Genomic DNA, 27988 nt, shown 5'->3' on the forward strand with positions numbered 1-27988 from the left:
ACCACTAGAGGGAGCAAAAAGCAAATTCACAACAGTCGGTCCTCCTCACTTTCTTTAAAGAAGCTCCAGACTTTAGAACACCGAGGCCTCGACCAAACTGGTTCACTTGTTGAACCTCTGTCTGATGAAATTACTCTGGCCCTGCCTCTCCCTCTGGTCGCACGTCTACCTCTTGCAACGTTTTCTGATGTTACACTTGCCTCCCCCTCCGAAGCACTCTCTTGACTAGGCCTAACAACCCAGCTGGGGTCAGTCACCTCATCATCCACCGGCTCCTCCTCCTCCCATTCATCAGCCTGCTCCCCCCTGGGAATTACTGCACTGACAAGCACCTCACTGTCTGACACCCGTGTCTCATCCTCAGACACCTCTCCACAGACTATTTGTAAATCCCCACTTTCATCACCCACAGACTGGGAAAGCTCTCTATTTTGGGCATCGGGACAGACCCACTGGTCAGGTTGCTGCTCAGCAGTGCTTTGTGAATCTAGGAAGGGTTGGGAAAACAGTTCCTGGGAGTATGCAGGATTTGAATCACTAATTTCCAAGGAGGGGCCAGGCTGGGCGGGAGGAGGTTGAGCTGAAAGATCCTGAGGTCCACTCCCTTGGCTAGCGTTGGTGGACTGCGTGGAAGACTGGGCGGTGGATAAACTACTGGATGCATTATCCGCTATCCAGTTGATCACCTGTTCGCACTGCTGGGGATCCAATAGGGGTGTGCCACGTGACACTGTAAATTGGGACAGGAAGCTAGAAAAGGGTACTCTGCGGCGTTCCAGTGCTCCATCAGAAGCAGGTACTGTGTCACCCTGCCCAGGACTACGGCCTCTGCCTGCAACCTCACTTTGACGCCCACGACCACGTCCTCGTCCTCGTCCCTTACCCCTGGGGTTCACCATTGTAAAGGTTATGCTAGAAAAGCTAGTTATGAAGGTGAAATACACTCTATTTGTCCAAACAGAGGATATATTGCGTGTTGCAAAAAGGACTATTCGGTAAAGAGCGTATTTTATGCAACCAAACCTTGGTTTACAGCAAACTGATGTGTATCAGTAACAGATATAAAACTGTGTTTTATATTTGTGGTATTTCTTCAGATCAAATACCCCTTCTTTATGTAACTATTAGATATGGCGTGCACAAAACTGGCCACAGGCCTAGTCACTAAATACAGAGCTTATTTTTGAACCACAAAACTTGGGTACCAGTAACAGATATAAAACTGTGTTTATATTTGTGGTATTTCTTCACATCAAATACCCTTTATTTCTTTAACTATTAGATATGGCGTGCACAAATCTGGCAACAGGCCTAGTCACTAAATACAGAGCGTATTTTTGAACCACAAAACTTGGGTACCAGTAACAGATATAAAACTGTGTTTATATTTGTGGTATTTCTTCACATCAAATACCCTTTATTTCTTTAACTATTAGATATGGCGTGCACAAATCTGGCAACAGGCCTAGTCACTAAATACAGAGCGTATTTTTGAACCACAAAACTTGGGTACCAGTAACAGATATAAAACTGTGTTTATATTTGTGGTATTTCTTCACATCAAATACCCATTATTTCTTTAACTATTAGATATGGCGTGCTATAAAAATGCAATTTTTATCTAATGCGGTTTTTTGGACACACAAAACCTTGGATTAGAATGTAGGGTATTCTATACTATATATATATACTATATATGTGGCAGAATTGCGTATTCTGTACACTGCGCTTATGTGTACGCTAAACAAATATTTTTGGGCCAGGTGTGGTATATCTGTATCACTCAAAAATGCATTTTTATATCTTATGCGGTTTTATTTTTAGGCCGCAAATATTTCCTTTTTTAATTTATTAATTATTGTTATTAATTAATATTATTATTATTAAATGAGGTGACAGCGTGTGCTGTACCACTCTACGGAGTCTGAGGCACTACAAGTCCCAGACAGCAGCACAAATGAGGTTACAGCGTGTGCTGGAGTCTGAGGCACTACAAGTCCCAGACAGCAGCACAAATGAGGTTACAGCGTGTGCTGGAGTCTGAGGCACTACAAGTCCCAGACAGCAGCACAAATGAGGTTACAGACAGCGTGTGCTGGAGGCTAAATGGAGTCTGAGGAACATCCAGCAGCCGATATTCTAATAGTGCGGCGTTCGCCCAAAATGGCGGACGCCGCACTATAAAGCCCAGCCTAATGCACACACGATCCCTGCCTAATGCCTAATGCCTATAAAGATTGACTTGGAGACTGAGATTGAGACTTGGCACTGAGACAGTGAGTGCGCAGCTAAGATGGCGGCCGCTGCACTCCTGGCCCCAGCTGCCACACAGCTAGCCAGCAAATACAAGAGAGGACTAGTAGTAGTAAACGTAGATTAGCCCTGACAAGGGCTGTTGATTTCTGCACCCTGCCTGCCTGAATAATTCTGGTCTTTGTCCCTGCTCTAGTCCCTATCAATTCCCAGTCCCCCCAGCACGTCTGTCCCTATGCTCTTTCACACTGCAAATGGCTGAAAGCGCCGAACATAATGAAAGCAGTCTATTGGCTGGTCAGGTCACCTGATCTGGCCAGCCACTCACTGCTCTCGTCTTGTACATGTCCCTACGTCATGCTAGTAGCTTAGAAGGCTCACCTAACATGATTGGCTCCTTGAAAAACCGCCAAAAATGAGAAAAACAAAAACGAGATTTCACTCGAGTACCGCGAGATGTTCGGCCGAATACCGAACACCTTCGAACGCCCTAATGTCCGATCGAACACCAGGTTCGAGTGAACACGTTCGCTCATCACTAATTCTGAATCATTGTACTATATAGCACTGTATGGTAGTATTGCTTATGGCACTGTCATTGTAGCACAATTTTACTTCCATTTCAGAAATAGCACAAGGCCCTGTGACATGTTTGCTCCAAGGCTTCTTTGATCTCGATGTGTCCCTTGACCAAATGACTGCGTAATTTTCTATGTAGATCTGGAAAATGTTCAAATAGACATATTCATCTTAGCAACTTCTCTAATCTTGTTTCATAAACTCAAATCTGCCTCATGCATGAAGATTGTCTATAAGAAATGATGACCTATCTGGAATGTCTCACATGCTCCTGAAGCATAGAGATACTCTGTAGACTGATCTGCACATTTATGCCACCAACACAGTGACTGACCGGGCCAAACATAAAACAGGGAAGAACCTAAGGTTATCTAGTTTTACACTAAAAGATTTCTCAGACAACTACAGTTGTTTTGGTGAGCCTTTAAGATGTGGAGGTGAGACACCTCTTACAAAGTAAAACAGTACCTATAAGATTTTTGATCAGTGTTGTTGCTTCAAAACTGAAGATGCTGCATTGTAAAAGAAGAGATGTTGCCGCTTGTAAAATGAAAAAGAAGTGTCTAAGTCGAGCTGCAGGAGATCCAAATTGAAGGCACTTGGGGACTGGAGAGGGCTATAATACCACCTTTATAACAAGTAGATCCCTATCATTGGGACTACTGGATCTTAAGTACTTTGTAAATAGGTTATTATCTCCATCCAAATTTGGATAAACCACCAAGGTTATAGTAATCCAAGAAAAAACATTCAAAAGAAACCTTGTACCCTAATGGATATTAATAGATAAAATTAATTTTTATTATACATATTTTTAAAACCATTAACCACACAACAAAATGCAGACAACCGTACTCAGCTACAACTGTCCCTCACACTGTAAACACTAAATTTCCCTGCCTAAGCAGCGGAGGTTGGCACCCTAAGATTTGATTCGAGAAAGGCGCCCCCGCTCCACGACGGCTGACCCTCTTACTCCTATGCAGTCATTCTGGGTAATGTGATGCAATTATACCCCAATCTCACATGGCAGGAAAATTGAAAAAGACAGTGATTGCCTGATATAGCATTCAATAGACAGTGTGAGGCAGAGTGACACAATTACCTAAAGTGCAAAAAAGTGCATAATACACACAAGGAGTATCTCACTATAACTGTTCCCTATTCTGTAACAGCCTACCTAACCGTGGGGGTTGGCACCCTACTGTACAGCGGAAACGGCGCCCCCACTCCACGAAGGCTCACCCTGACGGTGACCCTATTACAAGACCATTGGCTCTTAGATGTATAGCCTAATGGAAACATACAAAGTGACAGTCACTGATTAGGGGTAGGCTCAATTTGGGGTTAAATGCAGTACAGATAAAACGCCGCACACCCAGACCACGATATAGAAAGAATGCCAGTTATAGCAATGAGGTACTCATCATGAACGATGTTCTTGAGGATCCATGCCTCACGCCTCAACGCGTTTCACCAATCTGGATCATCAGGAGGCTTGGATAAACGATGCTGCATGGTAACCACCCATGTCACTACTATTTATAGATTATAATAGTGGACCCTGTACCAATCGGGAGAGAGCGCCCTGGCCACTGGAGGTAAAACCAGAGCCTCACCACAGAGGGACCACTACACGTGTATAACCGTCTATTAAAACGTGGTCATTTAAACCCCTAGGTATTATAATCCATGACTCACCGACACCCCGCTGTAGATGGACCAACATACACAGGCTCCACTCTACCGGAAATAAGTCCGGCGTCCATCGCACATGGTGAGCTGGTCCGTGTACAGATGACATTGCGCAAATCCGGAAGTACTCTCGCGGCCATTTTCCTGGAGTTTGGGTGGCCCGGATTATTGCGCATGTCCACTCCTATTCCCGAGGCCATATTGCCGAGGATTATCTACTGCGCATATCCGGAAGTGATCTAAACACCATCTTGCTGAAGGGCAATTTTAATGGCTCATATTGCGCATGTACAGATGTATGTCCGCAGCCATTTTGGGAACGTATCCCTAGGTGCCTTTATATACAGGCACTAACATTACTAGATGTGCCGTACCAAGAATGGAACGAACGGGGGACGGGGGGGGGGGAGGGGTTACTATATTATATTATTCCCACGCATATTAATCAGCGATTTTTCACCAATAAAGATTGACAAATGGGTGCTTAAATAGATCTTCAACAATGATGAACAATCATTCTTGATTCCAATAGATCAGACACAATAATTTGTGAATCCCATGCTAAATGGGATAGGGAGCCATCACACAACAAGCATAGTTATACATATTTAAACAGGAATCCCCTCATAATACAATACTGGTTATTCAAGAGGCACAAACACAGGCTCTAGGCACACAGTGTTTTATAGTTTTCATAACAAAACTTGGCAACATATATTTTTAGCTTGACCTCAGAGGGAGAAAGCACAACAGTATCGACAATGTTTCCTTTACAGAAAACATGCATACGATGTATATTCATTCAAACCCCTTGGGGTAATACAGTTGAAGCGGTAAATCCAGGCACATTCTTTCTGTAATAACAGCCTGTCAAAATTCCCGCCCCGGGGATTCGGGGTGAATGTTTCTATGATACTGAATGAGATATCACTCACACTACCACCGTGTATCTCATTCATATGTCTGGAAATGGGGGTATCACGTTTGTGTCTAATATCCCCAATGTGCTCACCCACCCTCCTCCTCATCTCTCTTCTAGTTTTCCCCACATAGTTTTTGGGGCACCCACATGTGGCCACATATACCACACCACTGGTTTTACAATTAGAGAAGTCACGCAAATAGTATTCTCTACCGTTAGATACACTCATAATTGATCTACACGGCAGCATATATTTACAGTTCACACAATCTCCACACCTGAAAAAGCCACAAGTTCTACGATGAAACCAAGTGCCCATCGGGGGTGATCTCTTGAAATGACTGTGTACTAGTTTGTCCCTAAATGAGCGACCCCTTCTATACGTTATGAGCGGCCGGGGGCCCACAAGGTCAGCTAGATCGGGGTCAGCTGTTAATATGTCCCAATTAGTGTTGAGCGATACCTTCCGATACTTGAAAGTATCGGTATCGGATAGTATCGGCCGATACCCGAAAAATATCGGATATCGCCGATACCGATACCCGATACCAATACAAGTCAATGGGACTCAAGTATCGGAAGGTATCCTGGATGGTTCCCAGGGTCTGAAGGAGAGGAAACTCTCCTTCAGGCCCTGGGATCCATATTCATGTAAAAAATAAAGAATTAAAATAAAAAATATGGATATACTCACCCGTCCGGGGGCCCCTGGACCTTACCGATTGTAACCGGCAGCCTCCGTTCCTAAGAATGAGCAGTTTAAGACCTTCGATGACATTGCGGCTTGTGATTGGTCACGTGCCGCTCAGGCACGCGACCAATCAGAAGCCGCGATGTCATCGCAGGCCCTTCACGTGCTCATTCTTAGGAACGGAGGCTGCCGGTTACAGCGGTAAGGTCCAGGGGCCGCCGGAGAGGTGAGTATATCCATATTTTTTATTTTAATTCTTTATTTTTTACATGAATATGGATCCGATTCCGATTTCCGGTATCACAAAAGGTTCGGAACTCGGTATCGGAATTCCGATACCGCAAGTATCGGCCGATACCCGATACTTGCGGTATCGGAATGCTCAACACTAGTCCCAATGTTTGGAAAGAATCTTCATTATCCTGTTATTCTGACAATCATATGTTCCAATAATTCTAGTTTTAGTTGGAGTTAGACTTTTCTCATGGTTCCGAGATTGTGTCTGTAGTAGAGAATTTCTTTCTTGTGACAAAGCGTGATTATAAGCCTTCTCAATAATACCTCTTGGGTATCCCCTTTCGGTGAACCTTTTCTTCATATCCACCGCTTGTTTAAGGAAGACATCCATGTCAGAGCAGTTCCTCCTTAGCCTCAAGAACTGGCCTTTAGGAATGCCACTTTTTAAAGTCTTTGGATGGTGGCTCTCCCATCTAAGTAAACTATTCGTACTTGTGGGTTTACGAATAATCTGTGATCTTAATGATCCATTGGCCATTCTATTAATCTGGACATCCAGGAATGATAATGTAGTTTCATTAAGCTCATGGGTAAATCTCATCCCTATTTCATTCATGTTGAGCTCCCCCATGAAATCTACAAATTCCTGTTGTGTCCCTTGCCATATGACAAAAATGTCGTCAATGAATCTGTACCAAACATTAATATGTTGGTGCCACCATTTTGTGTCATCAGTAAAGACAATGGTTTCCTCCCACCAGCCCAGGAACAGGTTTGCGTAGGATGGGGCACAGGGGCTACCCATAGCAGTGCCCCTGAGCTGGTGGAAGTACTTCCTGTCAAAAGTAAACAAATTTTTCCTAAGAGTAAATTGTAGAAGGCCCTGCACGAATTGGCTATGCTCTTTACACTGCACCGCTCTTGATTTCAAAAAATGTTCAACCGCTCCTAAGCCCAAATTGTGTGGTATATTGCTATATAGGCTCTCTACATCTATAGAGGCCAAGAAGGAACCCTCAATGACATGGATGCCCTCCAGTTTGAGGAGATGAGGAGAAGGTCCGAGGTGTCCCTGATATATGAAGGAAGGGCTAATACAAAAGGGCGAAGTATCTCATCGATATAAATGCCACAGTTCTGTATTAGTGAATCAGACCCTGAGACTATTGTGCGACCTTTTATGGGATCTAAACCTTTGTGCACCATAGGTAAGGTATAAAAGGTAGCGATCATAGGGTGCATCGGTAGGAGAAAGTCAAATTCATTTTTACAAATGAGCTTTTTTGACAATGCTATCTCAAGAATACACTTCAACTCACCCTTATAACTGGTCAACGGATCACCTGACAGGATCTCATAAGTATCACGATCTCTCAGAATGGTACAACACATTTCAATGTATTTTACTTCTGTCATGATCACCAATTTCCCCCCTTATCGGAGGGCTTAATGACCAAACCTTTCTTTTTAATGAGTTGAGCTAGAGATTCCTATTCAGCCATAGTTAGATTCGAATCAATGGATCCTGATGGAATTTTCCATAGATCTCTCTCAACAAGGCTGAGAAATATGTCCACGCTAGTAATATCACCTTGAGGGGGCATTTTAGTACTTCTGTTTTTTAGATTAGTATAAGGGGCCCCTGTGTTTAATGACTCATTCTCCTCTAACAAACCTACCAATGCTCTAAATCCCTCCATGTCACCCTCACTTATTGGGACATATTAACAGCTGACCCCGATCTAGCTGACCTTGTGGGCCCCCGGCCGCTCATAACGTATAGAAGGGGTCGCTCACTTAGGGACAAACTAGTACACAGTCATTTCAAGAGATCACCCCCGATGGGCACTTGGTTGGATCGTAGAACTTGTGGCTTTTTCGGGTGTGGAGATTGTGTGAACTGTAAATATATGCGGCCATGTAGATCAATTATGAGTGTATCTAACGGTAGAGAATACTATTTGCGTGACTTCTCTAATTGTAAAACCAGTGGTGTGGTATATGTGGCCACATGTGGGTGCCCCAAAAACTATGTGGGGAAAACTAGAAGAGAGATGAGGAGGAGGGTGGGTGAGCACATTGGGGATATAAGACACAAACATGATACCCCCATTTCCAGACATATGAATGAGATACACGGTGGTAGTGTGAGTGATATCTCATTCAGTATCATAGAAACATTCACCCCGAATCCCCGGGGCTGGAATTTTGACAGGCTGTTATTACAGAAAGAATGTGCCTGGATTTACCGCTTCAACTGTATTACCCCAAGGGGTTTGAATGAATATACATCGTATGCATGTTTTCTGTAAAGGAAACATTGTCAATACTGTTGTCCTTTCTCCCTCTGAGGTCAAACTAACAATATATGTTGCCAAGTTTTGTTATGAAAACTATAAAACACTGTGTGCCTAGAGCCTGTGTTTGTGCCTCTTGAATAACCAGTATTGTTGTAATAATTATAGGGGATAATTCAGGAGACTCTTTGCATGGAACAAGACAACAGGACACAGTTTTATAAGTGGTAAAGTTTATATTATCACACGGTGATTCAAACAGGTGCAGAGAGAAACTCAAGTCCACAACACTTGGTGTAAATAATAAACGCAGCTTAGCAGTCTATAGGAAACTTCAGAGGTAGATGCAAACAAACCGAAATGAAGCACAGTTATTCTTGAGGAAACTTGACACGAATAGATCCTTGACTTAGTCCAGACACAGATAGATATGCTATTAGGCAGTTCAAATCATATCTTAGCTCAACCAGGGAGGCCTGGTTAATAGTCTCAGGTTTTGCAGAGCAGAAACAGCTAAGGCTACGTTCACATTTGCGTTGTGCGCCGCTGCGTCGACGACGCAATGCACAACGCAAACAAAACCGCAACAAAACGCACGCTAATACGCTGCGTTTTGCGACGCATGCGTCCTTTTTTGCCGAAAGTTGGACGCAAAAAAATGCAACTTGTTGCATTCTCTGCGCCCAACGCTTGCGGCCATGCGTCGCAAAACGCAGCACAACGCATGTCCATGCGCCCCCATGTTAAATACAGGGGCATGCGGCGACGCTGCGGCGCCCGACGCTGCGGCGCCGAACGCTAATGTGAACGTAGACTTACATGTCCAGCAAATGCAGATGGAAGTAACACGAGCAGCAGATGAAGGAGGATTACTGAACACTGGTGTATGCAGCAGGAACTCAGAGCAGAGTGGCAGGATAACCCCACAGGTTCACAGGAGCAGGTGCAGGTGCAAGGCCAGGGAGTAATCAGGAGCTGGATGCAAAGCAGAATAATCTAGCACAGACTGAAGGCTGGGGTGGAGTTTTATAGCAGGAAGACAAGTGCACATGAGACCAAAGACGCCATGTTGGAAAAGGGCAGTAATGCACAAAAGGTAAAAAATGTTCAGAGTCCTGACATTTGTATTATGAGGGGATTCCTGTTTAAATATGTATAACTATGCTTGTCGTGTGATGGCTCCCTATCCCATTTAGTATGGGATTCACAAATTATTGTGTCTGATCTATTGGAATCAAGAATGATTGTTCATCATTGTTGAAGATCTATTTAAGCACCCATTTGTCAATCTTTATTGGTGAAAAATTGCTGATTAATATGCGTTGTAATAATATAATATAGTAAGCCCTCCCCCCCCCGTCCCCCGTTCGTTTCATTCTTGGTACGGCACATCTAGTAATGTTAGTGCCTGTATATCAAGGCACTTAGGGATACATTCCCATCGCAGGCAAAATGGCTGCGGACATGCGCAATATGAGCCATTAAAATTGCCCTTCGGCAAGATGGCGTTTAGATCACTTCCGGATATGCGCAGTAGATAATCCTCGGCAATATGGCCGCGGGAATAAGAGTGGACATGCGCAATAATCCGGGCCACCCAAACTCCAGGAAAATGACCGCGAGAGTACTTCCGGATTTGCGCAATGTCATCTGTATATGGACCAGCTCACCATGTGCGATGGACGCCGGACTTATTTCCGGTAGAGTGGAGCCTGTGTATGTTGGTCCATCTACAGCGGGGTGTCGGTGAGTCATGGATTATAATACCTAGGGGTTTAAATGACCACGTTTTAATAGATGGTTATACACGTGTGGTGGTCCCTCTGTGGTGAGGCTCTGGTTTTACCTCCAGTGGCCAGGGTGCTCTCTCCCGATTGGTACAGGGTCCACTATTATAATCTATAAATAGTAGTGACATGGATGGTTACCATGCAGCATCGTTTATCCAAGCCTTCTGATGATCCAGATTGGTGAAACGCGTTGAGGCATGAGGCATGGGTCCTCAAGAACATCGTTCATGATGAGTACCTCATTGCTATAACTGGCATTCTTTCTATATCGTGGTCTGGGTGTGCGGCGTTTTATCTGTACTGCATTTAACCCCAAATTGAGCCTACCCCTAATCAGTGACTGTCACTTTGTATGTTTCCATTAGGCTATACATCTAAGAGCCAATGGTCTTGTAATAGGGTCACCGTCAGGGTGAGCCTTCGTGGAGTGGGGGCGCCGTTTCCGCTGTACAGTAGGGTGCCAACCCCCACGGTTAGGTTGGCTGTTACAGAATAGGGAACAGTTATAGTGAGATACTCCTTGTGTGTATTATGCACTTTTTTGCACTTTAGGTAATTGTGTCACTCTGCCTCACACTGTCTATTGAATGCTATATCAGGCAATCACTGTCTTTTTCAATTTTCCTGCCATGTGAGATTGGGGTATAATTGCATCACATTACCCAGAATGACTGCATAGGAGTAAGAGGGTCAGCCGTCGTGGAGCGGTGGCGCCTTTCTCGAATCAAATCTTAGGGTGCCAACCTCCGCTGCTTAGGCAGGGAAATTTAGTGTTTACAGTGTGAGGGACAGTTGTAGCTGAGCACGGTTGTCTGCATTTTGTTGTGTGGTTAATGGTTTTAAAAATATGTATAATAAAAATTAATTTTATCTATTAATATCCATTAGGGTACAAGGTTTCTTTTGAATATTATCTCCATCTTGGAATAAAGAACTATGGCACTTGATACTCCCATTGTGACTGTAAGACCTGTTTTGTTTTGCGATGTCTAAGTGAAAGTGCCGACCAAGTGAGAGACTGAAAATGCATAACATATAAAAGCAAAATCATAAGTCCCAGGGGGATCTTAGAATGGTTTTGCAGAAAAGTAGAGCTGAAGCACAGCAATTGTAATGGCACAGGTAAATTACAGTATCACAGGAGATGAACCGATCTACTTGGTGAAGCCCAAACCACTGAAGAAGATGGCCATGGTAGACCAAGAAAGTCTGCTAAGAAAGACCAGCCTGCGGCCATAGTTGAGAAGACCTTAGGCTTCAGACAAGGCCTGAGCATTGATGAGCTACTATTAAGTGTGTCAGGAAAGGGAAGCTTTATCCCTATGAGGGTACTAGGTGAAAGACTGGGTTATTATGGAAAAGAGTCAGATTGGAAGAGCAGTATTACTGCAGTCAGATCCAAAAGGAGCCCAAACATCAGTCTCGTGGATGACTGAGCAGCCTGAGGAGAGTTCCCCCAACAAAAGTCAGACAAACTACAAGAGACCCAAGTCAAACAAACTTGGGGCCATGAGAGGCCAATAACCCTATCCCTGTATCAAAAGGATCCCCTACCTTGAGATTAAGAGACCTCAAGGACTTTTGCAACAAATAAGTTATTGCCACCATCTCATACTTTTGCAGAAATTAATTAGGGAATAAATGAAGTAATAGAAAATTGGAAATTTAAATCATGGATAAAAATGTCTCGAAACACTAATTGAATTTTTCCAGACGTAGACCTTTTTTAGTCTTGATGAATCATTGCAAAACCGTTATCAAAAGTTGGAAGTTGCGGATCAAAGGAACAAGCATCTGAAAGGAACTACCATGTCAAAAGCTGAAAGTTTATGGTCATTTGTTCCATAAGAGCATACGATGATCAAGGCTGGTTCATTATTTCAACAAATGTCAGTCAGATAGGAATGTTCATTTTACCGAGACATAGGATTATGCATGTTTGTTCTATAGACTGTCAGGATTTGAAACCAGCAGCTCCTGTCCTGTGCACCAGACGGCAGCTCTTCCCTTTGAGCTATTCAGCTCGCTGGACAGTTACTGTATGTGCTAACCTAAATCCTTGTATCTGTGTTGTTGCTGATGTCTCCACTCACCACGCTGAGTTCCTGATTGGCTCTCCCTGATTGCACACGCTATTTAAACCTGGCCTTGCTCTCCATTCCTTGCGTGATTATTGAGCTACCAGCCTCTAGTCCTTCCGCCTGCTGCTTCTTCATATGACACTGCTGTTCCTGACATTGACCTTTGGCTTTCCTGACTACGATTGCTGCTTATTCCTTCAAATGACATTGCTGCTCCTGGTAATGACATCCGGCTTTCCTGACTGCGATTACTGCTTATTCCTTCAAATGACATTGCTGCTCCTGGTAATGACCTCTGGCTTTCCTGATTGCGATTACTGCTTATTCCTTCAAATGACATCGCTGCTCCTGGTAACGACATCTGGCTTTCCTGACTACGATTGCTGATTATTTCTTCAAACGACATCGCTGCTCCTGGTAACAACATCTGGCTTTCCTGACTACAATTGCTGCTTATTCCTTGAAACAACATTGCCGCTCCTGGTAAAGACATCTGACTTTCCTGACTACGATTGCTGATTATTCCTTCAAAAGACATCACTGCTCCTGGTAACAACATCTGGCTTTCCTGACTACAATTGCTGCTTATTCCTTCAAACAACATTGCCGCTCCTGGTAAAGACATCTGGCTTTCCTGACTACTATTCCTGCTTATTCCTTCAAACTACATTGCTGTTCCTATGTACCGACTCCTTGGCTATTTCTGACTATGCTACCTGCCGGTGCTGCCCCCAGTGGTTGCAATATCACTACTCCAAACCAGGTCAGTCCATAACAGATGCGCTGTTCAGCTATGGAATGCTGATCCATTAAGGACAACACCAGAGGAACACTTCACAGACCACCAATGTTTATGGGCAAATCATAAAATAAAGGTAAAAAAAAGCCTGCTTCTAAGAGTTTCTATCATTATGGTAGAACTGTGTCATCTGTCAGGATTAGGTAAAGCTTTTCTTATGATTTCTTAATATTTTTTTCATTCACAACTTAATGTTTTATTTCAAACTTTGCTCTCTCTGCAGGAATCTTAGTGACATCTTGACTTTTAAGGGCAGCATGAATGGCCGGATTTATTTGATGAAATTCGCCACCTTACTTCTGTTGATTCTTACGTTTTTTTATGGCTACTTTTTGTACAATGAAAAAAGTTCAGATCTTATCAAAATATGGATTCAAAATTATGTTAAATTGCAACCACCAAAAAGACCTGTGAATAATTTGACTTACCCAGTATTCAAGCACCCCCTGGCTCCTCCATATCCATTTCCATACAAGTTCATCATTAACCAGCCAGACAAGTGCAACAATCGGAAGCCTTTCCTTGTATTAATGGTCCTTGTAGAGTCCCATGACATGGAATCTAGACGTACAATAAGAGAAACATGGGGTAATGTAAGTATTTATGATGTTGAGGTGGTCAGGATTTTTCTGGTGGGTCTTCCTCGGATTGTTCCTGACCGAACCCAGAATTTGTTAGAGGAGGAAAGTGTGACCTTCGGGGACATCATACAACAAGACTTCATGGACACCTATTACAATTTGACCTTGAAAAGCTTAATGGGTATGGAGTGGGTGACCAAATTCTGTCCTTCGGTCAGCTATGTCATGAAGATAGACAACGATATATTTCTTAATGTAGATTTTCTGGTCCACAAGGTTCTTTATCCAGACTTACCCATTCGTACAAATTATTTTACCGGAGCAATAATTGCCAACACTGGACCTTTTAGGGACAAGGCTTATAAGTGGTATGTTCCTAAGGAAATCTATCCAAATGATACCTACCCACCCTATTGCTCCGGTCCTGGATATGTGTTTTCGGTTGATATGGCAAAAAAAATCTATGATGTGGCACAAGAAATTAGAGTCATCCCTATGGAAGATGCTTTTATGGGAATTTGCTTGTTTGAACTCCACATTCCTCCAACTGACCCCCCTCGAGGTACCTTTAACACATACAGGTTTGATTATGACCAATGCAAATTTAGGAAAGTTGTTACAGTGCACCATTATCATGGAAAAGAACTACAGAATGTTTGGGCAGACTTTTGGACTAATAAATCACAGAAGTGCTGAGAAAACAAGAACATTTTTTGTAGAAGCTTAAAATCGACTGGAGAAGAAAAAGTATTTATACATTTCCAAAAAATGTTCCGATGATGAAGAAACTTTTCAGAAAATTACATGATGTAATATATGCCTTTAGTTATGCAGCATTTATACGGGATTTTTTTTATATATCTACTGTTTGCACTGATTTTTATTGATGCTTGCTTCCTAAGTACAAAATTAAGCTGATTTCTAAAATTTCTACCATCTTGATACTGTAGAGCTTGTGCAAGCGCTTCACCTAGCTGGCTGTTCTGTTGCTTCTGACATAGTTTAACAATACACTGTGCTTGACTGTATTGCTTCTCTCTGATTAACGCCTCCTTTCTCTCAGTGTTAAAAGTATCAGGGGTAGGAGCCAAGCACTGTTCAGGAAAGGCAGATCACAAAGCTTGTGGATAGGAAAGTATGTACAATGCCGTTAGCACGAGGAGTAGTAAATTATCACATAGTCTATAAGTGTAGGATTAAGCACCCACTAGAGACCCCAGTGTTATGGCTAGAAAATGTTTATAACCCTTGTGTTTTTAGGGTATTTGTCACAGTTCACAATAATTCAAGGAAGAAGCTGTGGACTATTTGGAAAGACATTTGAGGTATGAAATTTCAGTGTTAAGGAGACGATAGCTACTGTAAAGTTAAGACCAGTTTGTAGATCCTATGACTACAGACATGATTTAAGAAGTCCGAAAAATAGAATTGGAATATGTAAAAAAAATTTCTAGAAAATTATATGGACACAATGTTAGACAATCATTTTCAAATGCTATATTTGGTGTAGAGATGATGGAGGAGAATCACTCAATAGGGCCCCCATTTGATTATTTAGATCTTTTTGTACCATATAATTGTTGAAGTTTAATTACAAGTAGCTCAACCTTCTTAAAAAGATTGCCCAAACTGAAAAACCTATGAAAGAAGTTGGATCCTTGTAGAAAGTCTTGTACCAGGTCACAGTTTGTTTTGAAAAAACAAGCCGTCCATTACTCACGATCCCCGGATCCACCAGTGAGTCTCGGCTGGTGCTTCAGGGTCTGATATTGGCTGTCGATGTGACATCAGCACCTCAGCCAACCAGTGAGCTCAGCAGCTCTGAGCGGGGCATTCCAGCTAATTGAGCCCAGTGATTGGCTGCCGTGCTATCAGTGTGACATCAGTGAGCACCTCATCCAATATCAAATATAGCAGAAGAGATTCAGAGCTGGACCTTGAGCTGGACCTTGAGATTCAGAGCTGGACAATGAGTAAAAGCATGTTGGTGTTTTTTCAAATTTTTTTTTATAAGAAACGTATTCTGGGGACCAAGATTTTCTGAAAGTGGAAAACCCCTTTTAGTTATATATATTGCCGCTTATACAGTTGTGCGTAAAAGTTTACTTACCCCGGCAGAACTTTTGCTTTCTTTGCCTTTTTTCAGAGAATATGAATGATAACACCAAAACTTTTTTTCCACTCATTGTTAATGATTGGGTGAAGCCATTTATTGTCAAACTACTGTGTTTTGTTTATAAATCATAATGACAAACCAAAACATCCAAATGACCCTGATCAAAAGTTCACATACCCCATTTCTTAATACCGTGTATTGCCCCCTCTAACATCAATGATAGCTTGAAGTCTTTTGTGGTAGTTGTGAATGAGGTTTTTTATTTTCTCAGATGATAAAGCTGCCCACTCTTCTTGGCTAAAAGCCTCCAGTTAGGGAAATTCCTGGGCTGTCTAGCATGAACTGCGCGCATGAGATCTGCCCACAGTGACTCAATGATATTGAGGTCAGGAGACTGGGATGGCCACTCCAGAACCTTCACTTTGTTCTGCTGTAGCCAATGACAGGTTGACTTGGCCTTGTGTTTTGGATCGTTGTCATGTTGGAGCGTCCAAGTACATCCCATGTGCAGCTTCTGGGCTGATGTTTGCAAATTTGCCTCCAGTATTTGCTGATAACATGGTGCATTCATCTTTCCTTCAGCTTTGACCAAGGGTCCTGTACCTTTGTAGCTCACACATCCCCAAAACATCCGTGATCCACCTCCATGCTTTACAGTAGGAATGCTGTTCCTTTCGTCATAGGCCTTGTTGACCTCTCTCCAAATGTAACGTTTATGGTTGTGGCCAAAAAGTTCAATTTTGGTCTCATCACTCCAAATTACCTTGTTTCAGAAGTTTTGATGCTTGTCTCTATGCTGTTTTGCATATTGTAGGCGACATACGTTGTGGCATTTGCGCAGTAATGGCTTTCTTCTGGTGACTCGATCATGCAGCTCATTTTTCTGCTTCCTTATTGTACATCTTGAAACAGCCACACCTCTAGTTTTCAGAGAGTCCAGTATTTCAGTTGATGTTATTTGTGGGTTTTTCTTTGCATCCCGAACAATTTTCCTGGCAGTTGTGGATGACATTTCTATTGGTCTACCTGACCGTGGTTTTTGTTGTGATCCGCTTTTTGGGCTCCCCTAGTGGTGGCTGGTGGTACTGGAGACTTGTGTGTTCTTTTCTGCCTCAGCTCACCTGCATCCATCAGTTTTGGGAGTTCCCTATTTAGCCTTGCTCTCCAGTCACTTCCTTGCCGGTCATCATTGTAACCTGAGTCTTTCAGTTGCATGTTCCTGCTACCAGTCTGCTGATCAGCTAAGTGGACTCTTGTCCTTTTTGTTTTGTATTTTTTGTCCAGTTTACAGTTTGTCATTTCCTGTTACTGGAAGCTCTTGTGGACTGAAATTGCCACTCCTGTGTCATGAGTTGACACAGGAGTCTTAAAGTAATTTCAGGATGGGTTTTTGAAAGGGTTTTTCAGCTGACCGTGAAGTCCTCTTTTGTATCCTTCCTCTATCTAGTAAGTGGACCTCGCTTTGCTAAATCTACCTTCATACTGTGTATGTCTTTTCCTCTGAACTCACCGTTAATATATGTGGGGGCTACTATCATCTTTGGGGAATTTCACTAGAGGTAAGCCAGGTCTGTTCCTTCCTCTTCCAGGCGTAGTTAGTTCTCCGGCTGGCGCATGGCATCTAGGCAGCCGTAGGAATGCTTCCTGGCTACTGTTAGTTGTGTGGTAGATTTAGGTCACGGTCAGCTTGAGTTTCCATCACCCGAGGGCTAGTCTGTTATTTTGTGTTTCTGATGTTCCCATGCCATTGGGGAATCATGACAGTATGACCGGCCAATGTTAAAGTAATTGGCAGAAGAAAGGAGAGTAAAAGAAGTCTGTAGATTTTTTATTTTTTTTTTTTTCCTCACATGTTTGCTACTTAGTTGGCTCAGTTGTATTTCTGCTCTATTTACAGCCTTGCCTTTCTCTCCTTCTAATCCTTGAATGGCTCTGATCTCTCCGGTTTAAGGATGGACTCTCAGAGTTTGGCTACAGGTTTAAATAATCTTGCTACGAAGGTTCAGAATTTACAAGATTATGTTATACGTACCCCTATTTCTGAACCTAAGATTCCTACACCAGAGGTATTTTCCGGAGATAGATCTCGGTTTCAGAATTTCAAATGTAATTGTAAATTATTCCTTTCTCTCAGACCTCACTCCTCTGGAGATCCTGTTCAGCAGGTTAAGATTGTGATTTCTTTGCTGCGAGGTGACCCTCAAAATTGGGCATTTTCATTGACACCAGGGGATCCTGCGTTGCTCAATGTGGATGCGTTTTTTCTGGCTTTAGGGTTGCTGTATGAGGAACCTAATTTGGAGATTCAAGCTGAAAAAGCTTTAATAGCCCTGTCTCAAGGGCAAGATGAAGCTGAGATATACTGCCAAAAATTTCGTAAATGGTCTGTGCTTACTCAGTGGAATGAGTGTGCCCTGGCGGCAATTTTCAGAGAAGGCCTTTCTGATGCCGTTAAGGATGTCATGGTGGGGTTTCCTACGCCCACAGGTCTGAATGAGTCCATCACAATGGCGATTCAGATTGATCGGCGTTTGCGGGAGCGCAAACCCGTGCACCATTTGGCGGTATCTTCTGAAGGGACGCCAGAGAAAATGCAATGTGACAGAATTCTGTCAAGAAGCGAGCGGCAGAATTATAGGCGCAAAAATGGCTTGTGCTTCTACTGTGGTGATTCCGCGCATGTTATATCAGCATGCTCTAAACGTACTAGGAAGGTTGACAAGTCTGTTTCTATTGGCACTTTACAGTCTAAATTTCTTCTGTCTTTAACTCTGATTTGTTCATTATCAGTTATTACCGTGGATGCCTATGTGGACTCTGGCGCCGCTCTGAGTCTCATGGATTGGTCCTTCGCCAGGCGCTGTGGGTTTGATTTGGAGCCTCTGGAAGTTCCTATACCTCTGAAGGGTATTGATTCTACACCTCTGGCTTGTAATAGACCACAGTTCTGGACGCAAGTGACTATGCGTATGACTCCAGACCATCAGGAGATGATTCGCTTCCTCGTGTTGCATAATTTACATGATGTGTTAGTGCTTGGATTACCATGGTTGCAATCTCATAACCCAGTACTGGACTGGAAAACTATGTCTGTGTTAAGCTGGGGATGTCGGGGGGCTCATGGGGACATACCTTTGGTTTCTATCTTGTCATCTATTCCCTCTGAGGTTCCGGCATTTTTGTCGGATTTTGGGGATATTTTTGAAGAGCCTAAAATTGGTTCTCTCCCTCCCCACAGAGAGTGTGATTGCGCCATAGATCTGATTCCTGGCAGTAAATTTCCAAAGGGTCGTTTGTTTAACCTATCTGTACCTGAACATGCTGCCATGCGAGAGTATGTTAAGGAGTCCCTGGAAAAGGGACATATTCGTCCTTCTTCATCACCTTTAGGAGCTGGGTTTTTCTTTGTCTCTAAAAAGGATGGCTCGCTGAGGCCTTGTATTGATTATCGACTCCTGAATAAAATTACTGTCAAATATCAGTATCCGTTGCCGCTGCTTACTGATTTGTTTGCTCGCATAAGGGGGGCTAAGTGGTTCTCCAAGATTGATCTCCGTGGGGCGTATAATTTGGTGCGAATTAAGCAAGGGGATGAGTGGAAAACCGCATTTAATACGCCTGAGGGCCACTTTGAGTATTTAGTAATGCCTTTCGGCCTTTCTAATGCACCTTCAGTTTTTCAGTCCTTTATGCATGATATTTTCCGTGAATATCTGGATAAATTTATGATTGTGTATTTGGACGATATTTTGATTTTTTTCTGAGGACTGGGAGTCTCATGTTCAGCAGGTCAGGAGGGTTTTTCAGGTCTTGCGGGAGAATTCTCTGTGTGTAAAGGGTTCTAAGTGTGTTTTTGGGGTTCAAAAGATTTCCTTTTTAGGGTACATTTTTTCCCCTTCTTCTGTTGAGATGGACCCTGTCAAGGTTCGGGCTATTTGTGACTGGACGCAGCCTACTTCTCTAAAGGGTCTTCAGAAGTTCTTGGGCTTTGCTAATTTTTATCGTCGATTTATAACTGGTTTTTCTGGTGTTGCTAAGCCTCTTACGGATTTGACTAAGAAGGGTGCTGATGTTGCCAATTGGTCCTCTGCCGCTGTGGAGGCCTTTCGGGAACTTAAGCGCCGCTTTTCGTCTGCCCCTGTGTTGCGCCAGCCTGATGTCTCTCTCCCCTTTCAGGTTGAGGTCGATGCTTCCGAGATCGGAGCGGGGGCGGTTTTGTCGCAGAAAAGTTCCGATTGCTCAGTGATGAGACCTTGTGCGTTCTTTTCTCGAAAATTTTCTGCCGCCGAAAGAAATTATGATGTCGGTAATCGGGAGCTTTTGGCCATGAAGTGGGCATTTGAGGAGTGGCGTCATTGGCTTGAGGGTGCTAGACATCAGGTGGTGGTTTTGACTGATCACAAGAATCTGATTTATCTTGAGTCTGCCAGGCGCCTGAATCCTAGACAGGCGCGCTGGTCGTTGTTTTTCTCTCGGTTTAATTTTGTGGTCTCATATCTACCAGGTTCTAAGAATGTGAAGGCAGATGCCCTTTCTAGGAGTTTTGAGCCTGATTCCCCTGGTGATTCGGAACCTACAGGTATCCTTAAGGATGGGGTGATATTATCCGCTATTTCCCCAGATCTGCGACGTGCTTTGCAAGAGTTTCAGGCGGATAGACCTGATCACTGCCCACCTGGTAGATTGTTTGTTCCTGATGATTGGACCAGTAGAGTCATCTCGGAGGTTCATTCTTCTACGCTGGCGGGTCATCCTGGAATTTTTGGTACCAGGGATTTGGTGGCTAGATCCTTCTGGTGGCCATCTCTGTCTTGAGATGTGCGTGTTTTTGTGCAGTCTTGTGATGTGTGTGCTCGGGCCAAGCCTTGTTGTTCTAGGGCTAGCGGGTTGTTGTTGCCCTTGCCTATTCCAAAGAGGCCTTGGACGCACATCTCGATGGACTTTATTTCTGATCTTCCTGTCTCTCAGAGGATGTCTGTTATCTGGGTGGTGTGTGACCGTTTTTCTAAGATGGTTCATTTGGTGCCATTGCCGAAGTTGCCTTCCTCGTCTGAGTTGGTTCCTTTGTTTTTTCAAAATGTGGTTCGCTTGCATGGTATTCCTGAAAATATCGTTTCTGATAGGGGTACCCAGTTCGTTTCTAGATTTTGGCGGGCATTCTGTGCCAGGTTGGGCATTGATTTGTCTTTTTCGTCTGCCTTCCATCCTCAGACTAATGGCCAGACGGAGCGAACTAATCAGACTTTGGAGACGTATTTGAGGTGTTTTGTGTCTGCGGATCAGGATGATTGGGTTGCCTTTTTGCCGTTGGCGGAGTTTGCTCTTAATAATCGGGCTAGTTCGGCCACTTTGGTTTCCCCTTTCTTTTGCAATTCGGGGTTTCATCCCCGTTTTTCTTCTGGTCAGGCGGAGTCTTCGGATTGTCCTGGAGTAGATGCTGTGGTGGATCGGTTGTATCGGATTTGGGAACAAGTGGTGGACAATTTGAATTTGTCCCAGGAGAGGACTCAGCGGTTTGCTAACCGCCAGCGTCGGGTTGGTCCTCGCCTTCGTGTTGGGGACTTGGTGTGGTTGTCTTCCCGTTTTGTCCCAATGAGAGTTTCTTCTCCTAAATTTAAGCCTCGGTTCATCGGTCCCTATAGGATTTTGGAGATTATTAACCCTGTTTCCTTTCGTTTGGACCTCCCGGCATCTTTCGCTATCCATAATGTGTTCCATCGGTCGTTGTTGCGGAGATACGAGGTGCCGGTGGTTCCTTCTGCTGAGCCTCCTGCTCCTGTGCTGGTTGAGGGTGAATTGGAGTACGTTATAGAGAAGATCTTGGACTCCCGTATTTCCAGGCGGAGACTCCAGTATCTGGTTAAATGGAAGGGCTATGGTCAGGAAGATAATTCTTGGGTAACTGCCTCTGATGTTCATGCCTCGGATTTGGTTCGTGCCTTTCATAGGGCTCATCCAGGTCGCCCTGGCGGTTCTTGTGAGGGTTCGGTGCCCCCTCCTTAAGGGGGGGGTACTGTTGTGATCCGCTTTTTGGGCTCCCCTAGTGGTGGCTGGTGGTACTGGAGACTTGTGTGTTCTTTTCTGCCTCAGCTCACCTGCTTCCATCAGTTTTGGGAGTTCCCTATTTAGCCTTGCTCTCCAGTCACTTCCTTGCCGGTCATCATTGTAACCTGAGTCTTTCAGTTGCATGTTCCTGCTACCAGTCTGCTGATCAGCTAAGTGGACTCTTGTCCTTTTTGTTTTGTATTTTTTGTCCAGTTTACAGTTTGTCATTTCCTGTTACTGGAAGCTCTTGTGGACTGAAATTGCCACTCCTGTGTCATGAGTTGACACAGGAGTCTTAAAGTAATTTCAGGATGGGTTTTTGAAAGGGTTTTTCAGCTGACCGTGAAGTCCTCTTTTGTATCCTTCCTCTATCTAGTAAGTGGACCTCGCTTTGCTAAATCTACCTTCATACTGTGAATGTCTTTTCCTCTGAACTCACCGTTAATATATGTGGGGGCTACTATCATCTTTGGGGAATTTCACTAGAGGTAAGCCAGGTCTGTTCCTTCCTCTTCCAGGCGTAGTTAGTTCTCCGGCTGGCGCATGGCATCTAGGCAGCCGTAGGAATGCTTCCTGGCTACTGTTAGTTGTGTGGTAGATTTAGGTCACGGTCAGCTTGAGTTTCCATCACCCGAGGGCTAGTCTGTTATTTTGTGTTTCTGATGTTCCCATGCCATTGGGGAATCATGACAGGCTTTGTTTTTACAGAGCCCCTGATTTTCCATTTGTTAATCACAGTGTGAACACTGCTGACTGGCATTATCAATTCCTTGGATATCTTTTTCTATCCCTTTCCTGTTTTATACAGTTCAACTACCTTTTCCCGTAGATCCATTGACAATTCTTTTGCTTTCCCCATGACTCACAACCCAGAAACATCAGTGGCTGGATGAAAGAGGCAAGAGTATGTCTGGATCCTAGAAATTCACTCAGCTTTTATGCACACACACACTGATTATAAGCAAACAGGTCACAAGTGAGGATGTTACCTTTAGTAGCCATTCACACCCATTTGTGTCAACTTCTGTGCATGTTATCAGGCCAAAACTTTTGTTCAGGGTCATTTGGATGTTTCGGGTTGTCATTATGATTTAAAAAGAGAAAATACAGTAGTTTGACAATAAATGGCTTCACCCAACCACTAACCGTGAGTTCGAGAAAAAGTTTTGGTGTTATTATTCATATTCTCTGAAAAAAGGCAAACAAAGCAAAAATTCTGATGGGGTATGTAAACTTTTGAGCACAACTTATTATTCTCCATTTATTTAATTTATATATTATTTACAAGAACCAATAGATTGAACATTTCATTGTATCACCTCATCGAATATATTCTTTTGTAATTAAAAAGTTGCTTTAAAATATAATAGCCGTTAATATTTATTGTAAGAAATAAAAAAATAAAAAACTGAACTGACATAATGAAATATCTTTTTTTTTAATTTGTAATGATATCCTTTTATTCACTTTATATATTGAAGGGAAATTTAAAACCCGGTCTACCCACATCAAAGGTAGAATCACTACCAATGTGCAGAATAATGTCTTACTGCCCCAAAAGGAAACCTCATATGCAAAAACAACAAAGTGTATTACAGCCATGTCATCATAAACAAAGAAATGCTGCAACTTCTGGAATCTCCAAGGGCAAGAAAAGATAATAAAAGTTTGAGATCCTCACGGGCCAAATTGTGTTAGAACACTAACAAACAAAGAAAAAAAAATTGAAATTGAAAAATTGAAATGTGTTTTATTCCATCTTTTATGCAATCTCAATGTTGTCACTTCTCCTTTTTACAGGCTTTAGATTAGACCAATCTGTCTGGGAGGCTTGTAAGGGGTGTACAAAGTTGCTGTGATGTGCTTATTTTAATATTAGAAGTACACTGAACCTCAAAGGAGAGAATGGTTTCTCTATTCAGGGATAGCAAAAGAAATGCAGCAGGCCAGACTGGAAATAAACACACTGGAAGGCAAAAAGCTTGATGGTTATAAATGGTCTTGTAGAGGCAACAGGCTTTAACAGAAGTAGACAGTTCATTACTTCAATTGGCTGACACTTGCGCCACTCTACTTGTACTTGTGACAGTCTACTGGTAATCATCACATCGGCAGCACCTCCTTTTTATTATTATTTATTATTATTATTATACATTTTTATAGCGCCATTTATTCCATGGCGCGTTACATGTGAAAAGGGGCAAATATAGACAAATACATTAAACATGAGCAAAAAACAAGGCACACAGGTACATAAGGAGGGAGGACCCTGCCCGCAATGGCTCACAGTCTGCAGGGGATAGGTGAGGATACACTAGGAGAGGGTAGAGCTGGTTGTGCGGCGGTTCAGTAGGTTGAGGATCACTGCAGGCTGTAGGCTTGTCGGAAGAGTTGAGTCTTCAGGATCTTTTTGAAGGGTTCTATGGTAGGCGAGAGTCTGATGTGTTGTGGTAGGGAGTTCCAGAGTATGGGGGAAGCACGGGAGAAGTCTTGGAAGTGGTTGTGGGAAGAAGAGATGAGAGAGGAGTAGAGAAGGAGACTTCTAGACTTTAATTTCATCATAAGAAAATCGAGTTTGCAAAAGAGTACAAAAAGTGAACAGTAGAAGACTGAAAGCGGGTGATTTGGAGCGATGAGACGAAAGTCAATAGACTAGGCTCTGATGGGTGCAAATGGGTTTGAAAGAAACAAAGGAAAAGGGGCTAATGGATTGAGAAATTAAAGGTACTGTCAAGGTCACCTGAGAAAGCCTGATGATTTGGGGTGGTTTCACAGTTAAAGTCGTTGAATACTTGACCAAGATTGGTGGTCTCAGTGCTCAGCTCTATGAGAATATGCTACACGACAATTTACTTCATACACTCGAGTATTATGAGTATGAAAAGGATGACATATGACATAGTGTTCCAGCAGGACAACGACCCAAACCATATGTGGAGATTGGGTCTACAGGCATTTCACATATATAGCAATGTACAGAGAGGGGAGGACTGATGGCACTAATGACAAATGGAGGGGTAACAATGTACTGAAACCATAGGGAATAGTACAAAAATCAAGTAATTAACGCAAGTATAGAGTCACAGGACTTTGCCCCAAGACACTGAGTTAGAGTCCCTCTAGACCACTTGCGCTCGGCACCGGAACTGCGGTGCCAGGGAAAATCTGACTAAAGATTTACTGCACTGGGTGCGTGCAACGCCGCTCTGGCGGATGCCACTAACCACCTTAACTAGGGCTAGGAAGGCGCTCTAATTGCGCAAGGCACCGCCCTGGCGGTCGCTGATGGTTGACACAGTATTATCGTGCTCCTATGCTGGATAGCACTGTCTGGCGCTAGATTGCTTCATCATTCGCAACCATTCAACATCACTAGGAAGGGGTATGATTAGGAGCATTTACCAGAACAAGCATACAGCCACACACACACGATATTAGGTTTATACTAGCGCATGACCGTGCAGCCATGCAAACCTTTTATAGTGGAAGCTCTCTGGGACCTTCCTAGTGGTCCAATAGGAGCTGCTACAGGACCTGAGCATGCTCAGAAGAAGAAAAGCAGGACTTAGTCCGAGGAGCGCCCGCTCGCCGCTGTTCAGAACTGGTTATGATAGCTGAGCCTGGAAGGACAGCAGTAACCAGCCGCACAGTATCAGCTTGAGCCAGATGCTTGGACCGACGTCTCTGCTGAGCAGGCTCCACTGCGGCTGGAGGAGAATGGGAGCCTGCAGCGGAGATGGTTCGAGATTCCCCCTGTGCGGTGGCGGGAACTCGACACCTAATATATATGAAGGCAAAGTGCCTAATGCATTACCTGGAAATGAGGTGCGGCAAACCCCAACGCGCGTTTCAAGTCGGCTTCTTCAGAGGGTTATGAGTAGGGAAAGAGGAAGGCTCCTTATAAAGGCTAGTCCATGAGCCCATCTGATAGAAGACCAAATGCGGTGTGGTGGCACTTCCGGTGCTACTGACGTGGGCCAGACCCACAGAGTCGGCGTTCAATGTCACATTTTCCCACCCACCAGCGGCGCGTCAGCTGGGAGCTGGGAAGTGTGACACGCTAGGATGTGTGTCCATGGTAACCAGGAGCTGGCCAGCTCACCGCAAGCGTACCCCACATCAGTTCGCCCACACATCGGTGGGACTGCAGACTGTGTATAACGTGCTGGAGTGTGGCAAGTGTGTACTTTCAATAACATATCATAAAAGGAGGTATAATACAGGGCAGCAGTACTGAAGTCTCTGATGTATGTAGGACCTCATTAAAATCTATACTGGCCCAAGTGCAAATAAAGGTAATGAGTGAAAAAGTAGACTAATTTAAAGGACATACACAAAAATAACAACCCAGATAAATGACACATGAAAAAGGATGAAATGATAATAGAGTGGAGGAAACCCCCACTAGTAGAAAAAGAATGATACTAGATGAAGGCATAAAAAAGAAATTTTAAAACAAGGAAGTGAACCCCCCCAAAAAACAGTAGGGAAGGTGTGACAGATCGCACAGGGGAAGGGGTGACTTCACTCACCTCTGGGGAGGGGCGAGAAGGACCCAGCAGGGATAGGCTCTCTGGTGCCACCACTTGCTCCAGGTCAGTCAGGAACTGCACCGAGGGCAAATCATCGCCGGAAAGGCTTCCCTTATAGGTACGAGTTATTGAGGCGCTCATAGTGAGGGGGGATATACACTGCTCAAAAAATAAAGGGAACACTTAAACAACAGAATCTAACTCCAAGTAAATCAAACTTCTGTGAAATCAAACTGTCCATTTAGGAAGCAACAACCTAGCAGCAGGACCGCTACTTCCGCCTTTGTGCAAGGCGGAGGAGGAGCACTGCCAGAGTCCTGCAAAATGACCTCCAGCAGGCCACAAATGTGCATGTGTCTGCACAAACGGTTAGAAACTGACTCCTTGAGGATGGTCTGAGGGCTCGATGTCCACAGATGGGGGTTATGCTCACAGCCCAACACCGTGCAGGATGCTTGGCATTTGCCACAGAACACCATCATTGGCAAATTTGCCACTGGCGCCCTGTTCTCTTCACAGATGAAAGCAGGTTCACACTGAGCACATGGGACAGACGTGACAGAGTCTGGAGATGCCGTGGAGAGCAATCTGCAGCCTTCAACATCTTTCAGCATGACTGGTTTGGCAGTGGGTCAGTAATGGTGTAGGGTGGCCTTTCTTTGGGGGCCGCACAGCCCTCCATGTGGTCACCAGAGGTAGCCTGACTGCCATTAGGTAAGGAGATGAGATCCTCAAACCCCTTGTGAGACCATATGCTGGTGCGGTTGGCCCTGGGTTCTTCCTAATGCAGGACAATGCCAGACCTCATGTGGCTGGAGTTTGTCAGCAGTTCCTGCAAGATGAAGGCATTGAAGCTATGGACTGGCCTGCCCATTCCCGAGACCTGAATCCAATTGAGCACATCTGGGACATCATGTCTCGCTCCATCCAAAAATGCCACGTTGTACAACAGACTGTCCAGGAGTTGGTGGATGCTTTAGTCCAGGTCTGTGAGGAGATCCCTCAGGAGACCATCCGCCACCTCATCAGGAGCATGCCCAGGCGTTGTAGGGAGGTCATACAGGCACATGGAGGCCACACACAATACTGAGCATCTTTTCCTTGTCATGAGGCATTTCCACTGAAGTTGGATCAGCCTGTAATTTGATTTTCCACATTGATTTTGAGTATCATTACAAATCCAGACCTCCATGGGATATTCATTTTGATTTACATTGATAATTATGTTTTATTGTTCTGAACACATTCCACTATGCAATGAATAAAAATTTGCAACTGGAATATTTCATTCAGAGATATCTAGAATGTGGTATTTTAGTGTTCCCTTTATTTTTTTGAGCAAAGTATATCACCAGTCCAAACCTCCCGGC

At 43.8% G+C, this 27988-nt stretch overlaps 1 protein-coding gene across 1 annotated transcript; it reads left to right on the plus strand.

Annotated features, from left to right (window-relative positions):
- The first annotated feature begins 13601 nt into the window (after positions 1–13601).
- LOC143773364 (beta-1,3-galactosyltransferase 2-like) lies at positions 13602–14625 on the plus strand. Its single transcript, XM_077260840.1, has one exon. The coding sequence runs from the start codon at positions 13602–13604 to the stop codon at positions 14619–14621; it is 1020 nt and encodes a 339-aa protein (XP_077116955.1). The 3' UTR covers positions 14622–14625.
- The last annotated feature ends 13363 nt before the right edge of the window (positions 14626–27988 follow it).

This window comes from Ranitomeya variabilis, chromosome 5, assembly GCF_051348905.1.
Source record: "Ranitomeya variabilis isolate aRanVar5 chromosome 5, aRanVar5.hap1, whole genome shotgun sequence".
Lineage (NCBI taxonomy): Eukaryota > Metazoa > Chordata > Amphibia > Anura > Dendrobatidae > Ranitomeya > Ranitomeya variabilis.